We start from the raw sequence: 3679 nt of genomic DNA on the forward strand, positions 1-3679 counted from the left end.
TATCTATCTATCTATCTATCTATGTATCTATCTATCTATGTATAAATCCATGCATTCCATCTCTCTATCATCTGTTATCTATCTAATTTATTTATCATCTATCTATCCATCTATCTTATCTACCTGTACATCCATCCATTCCATTTCTGTATCATTTATTATCTATCTAATTTATTTATCATCTATCTATCATCTATTGTCTATCTAATTTATCTATCTATCTTACCTATCTGTCTATATATCCATCCATCCATCCATTCCATCTCTCTATCATCTGTTATCTATCTAATTTATTTATCTATCATCTATCTATCTTACCTGTCTATATATCCATCCATCCATCCATCGATTCCATCTATCATCTATAATCTATCTATCTAATTTATCTATCTATCTTATCTATCTGTACATCCATCCATTCCATCTCTGTATCATTTATTATCTATCTAATTTATTTATCATCTATCTATCTATCATCTATAATCTATCTATCTAATTTATCTATCTATCTATCATCTATCTTATCTATCTATCTATACATCCATCCGTTCCATCTCTCTATCATCTATTATCTATCTACTTATCTATTATCTATCTATCTATCTGTCTATCTATCTTACCTATCTATCTATATATCCATCCATTCATCCGTTCCATCTATTATCTATCTATCTATTTATCTATCATCTATCTATCCATCCATCCATCCATCCATTCCATCTCTCCATAATTTATTATCTATTTAGTTTATTTATCTATCATCTATCTATCCATCCATCCATCCATTCCATCTATCATCTATCAACTATCTATCATCTATCTATTGTATATCTACCTAAATACCTATTTATCTATCTGTAAACCTATCTTATTTATCTGTCATCTATCTACCTGTTATCTATCTATCACCTATTATCTGTCTAGACTTTCTTGTTTACCTACCTACATGTTTTATCTATCAAATTCTCCATCCATGTCCTTTCTGTCTTCTAACTATCCATCAACCTGTCTGTCTGTGACCAATCTGTCTATATCTGTCTATCATTGATCCACCAACCTATCCTCATCTATCACATCTACCAATCCATCTAGTCTATCAATAATCTATCTATCCATGTATTCTATCCATCTATCTCTATTTCTAGATACCTATTTATCTATCCATCAACCTATCCCATCATGTGTCACCTATCACATCTGTCTATCCATCTATTCTATCAATCTATGTATCTAAGGCCAGGTGCAGTGGCTCATGCCTATAATCCCAGCACTCTGGGAGGCTGAGACGGGTAGATTGCATGAGCTCACAGGTTCGAGACCAGCCAGAGCCAGGGTGAGAGCTCATCTTTGAAAATACCCCGGCATTGTGGCTGACACCTGTAGTTCCAGCTACTCGGGAGGCTGAGGCAATAGAATTGCTTGAGCCCAAGAGTTTGAGGTTGCTGTGAGCTGTGATGCCATAGCACTCTACAGAGGGTGACAGAGTGAGCCTGTGTCAAAAAAATAAAAAAAACACCTGTCTATTTAACCATCCATCGTATCTCTATACCGAGCTACTTATTTATCTATGCATCTATCCATCAACCCATCTATCCATCCATCCACCCACCCACACATCCACACATCTATTATGTCTGTTTCCTGGAAGAACCCTGGCTGATACGAGCCCCATCTGCAGCTCACAGAGCAGTACTCACTGTCCTTTTGGTGCCAGCGAGCGGCGTGGAGATGCTTCCCACAGTAATGGAACAGGAACTCATGGGCCGAGTGTGGGGCAGCCCCTTGCAGCAAGGGCAGCAGGCTGTGGCCATCCATCACCCTGGTTCAGTAAAGAGACCATAGAACAAAGTTTCTCAGACAGCACTGTGCCCCTGGGAGTGGAGCTCTGGGCTGCAAGCGTCCCCAGCTGACGGCAAACAGAGCAGAGACCAGCTGCTCCCCGGTCACAGGTCACACACAAGTGGTTAATCTCAAACACAGGGGGTTCAGTTTGGGGCTCCTACACAACCAGAACGCTCCTGTATGTGCACACCCCAAATGGTGCGTCGTGACCTCGCATATCTACATAACATTTTCTCAAATTCCACCCTCCTCCATTGACTATTTTCCCTTTTCTTGTTTAATTTTTTTTTTTTTGAGACAGTCTTAAGCTATTGCTGTGGGTAGAGTGCTGGGACATCACAGCTCACAGCAATTTCAAACTCTCGGGCATAAGCAATTCTTTTGCCTCAGCCTCCCAAGTAGCTGGGACTACAGGCACCTGCCACAACACCTGGCTATTTTGTTGTTGTTGTTGCAGTTGTCATTGTTCTTTTAGGTGGCGCAGGCTGGGTTCAAACCCACCAGCCTCAGTGTATGTGGCTGGCACCGTAACCACTGAGCTACAGGACTGCTAGACTGTTCTTTCTTTTTAATCATAATAGATTCAAAGACACATGAAGGGAGGTGACCAAGAGAAGCCAGTGTTGGGCACACTGGTGGGGACCCCCCTTCTCACAAACAACCTTCTTTAGAAACAAAAGAACATAGTTATAAGACGGAATTTACCTAACAAATGCAAACATTGTAACCTAATTCTTTATACCCTCCGTTAACCTGAAACAATAAAAAACAATGAAGAAAAAAGGTGAGAAGGGTTTAATCTGAATCCAACATACAAATCCAAGGATGGTCCTTCAAACAGTCAGTTAGCCTGTTGTTTTATTTTTAACTATACCTTAATTCTGAAGGTAACATTTCCTGTACCAATTTGGCTACAAAATGTGCCCATTTGTTCGGTCTAGAAGTGGTCTAAATGTTTCTGAGTAGGTGTTTTATTGAGGTGAAGGACAGCTACAATCTGTTGACTTCAAGGAAAGGAGATGGCCGGCCATAAAGTGGGTGGGCCGCATCTAATCAGTTGACGGCATTTAAGAGCAAAGAGCAAGGTTTCCCAGAGGACGTGGAATTCTGCCTCAAGATAGCCACGTAGAAATGATGCCTGAGGTCCCAGTGTGCTGGCTTGTTATAAGCATTTTGCATTTATCAGCTCTCATAATCCTGCGAGCCAGTCCCTTTATATATATATGTATATACACACACACAGACATACACACAGATGGACAGAGGGTGTCCAAAAAATGCACACGTTTTAAGAAAGAAAAACAACTGCATTAAAAGTGTAATCCTCCTTATAACAATAACAAAGGATGTGTCCAGGTGACACTGACCATCTCTTGTAATCGCACGAGTCCAACGTGACTTGAAAAATTTTAGCTATAACAGAAAAGGAGTGATGTAGGCAAATATTTTAACTAATCTTAAATTTCACTGGGTTTAGTCACACCCCACTAGGCTGGCCTCCTGGAAATACGAAAGAATGAAAAAACAGTTCTCAGAAAGCAGAGAATAGGCAGCCTCATCGCCACGCACCTGTCCTGGGGGACCTGGCCACCGCCCAGCTGCACCACGGTGGGGAAAACGTCCATCAGGCTCGTGGGCTCATGGATGACCCGGCCGGCCGGCAGCACCCCGGGCCAGCGGAATATCCCCGGAACACAGATCCCACCTTCCCAGCCGCCCATGCCTTTGCCCCCTGTAAGAGAAGGACATTGTTAGGATCCGCAGAGAAGCACCCTCTCCGCATGTCCTCCCGGCTGTTGCTGTGTTTGGAGGTGCACGCTCTCACACAGACCCCCCC

At 41.9% G+C, this 3679-nt stretch overlaps 1 protein-coding gene across 1 annotated transcript in view; it reads right to left on the bottom strand.

Annotated features, from left to right (window-relative positions):
- ARSD (arylsulfatase D) overlaps positions 1–3679 on the bottom strand; it is a 27350-nt gene that overhangs the window by 2502 nt on the left and 21169 nt on the right. Inside the window, exons 9-10 of the mRNA XM_023515062.1 lie at positions 3412–3574; positions 1698–1819 (exon numbers count right to left, since the gene is read on the bottom strand). Of these exons, the coding sequence (XP_023370830.1) occupies positions 1698–1819; positions 3412–3574 (285 nt within the window). The remainder of the gene's footprint in view (positions 1–1697; positions 1820–3411; positions 3575–3679) is intronic.

This window comes from Otolemur garnettii, unplaced genomic scaffold (assembly GCF_000181295.1).
Source record: "Otolemur garnettii isolate 467f Iridium unplaced genomic scaffold, OtoGar3 scaffold00065, whole genome shotgun sequence".
NCBI lineage: Eukaryota > Metazoa > Chordata > Mammalia > Primates > Galagidae > Otolemur > Otolemur garnettii.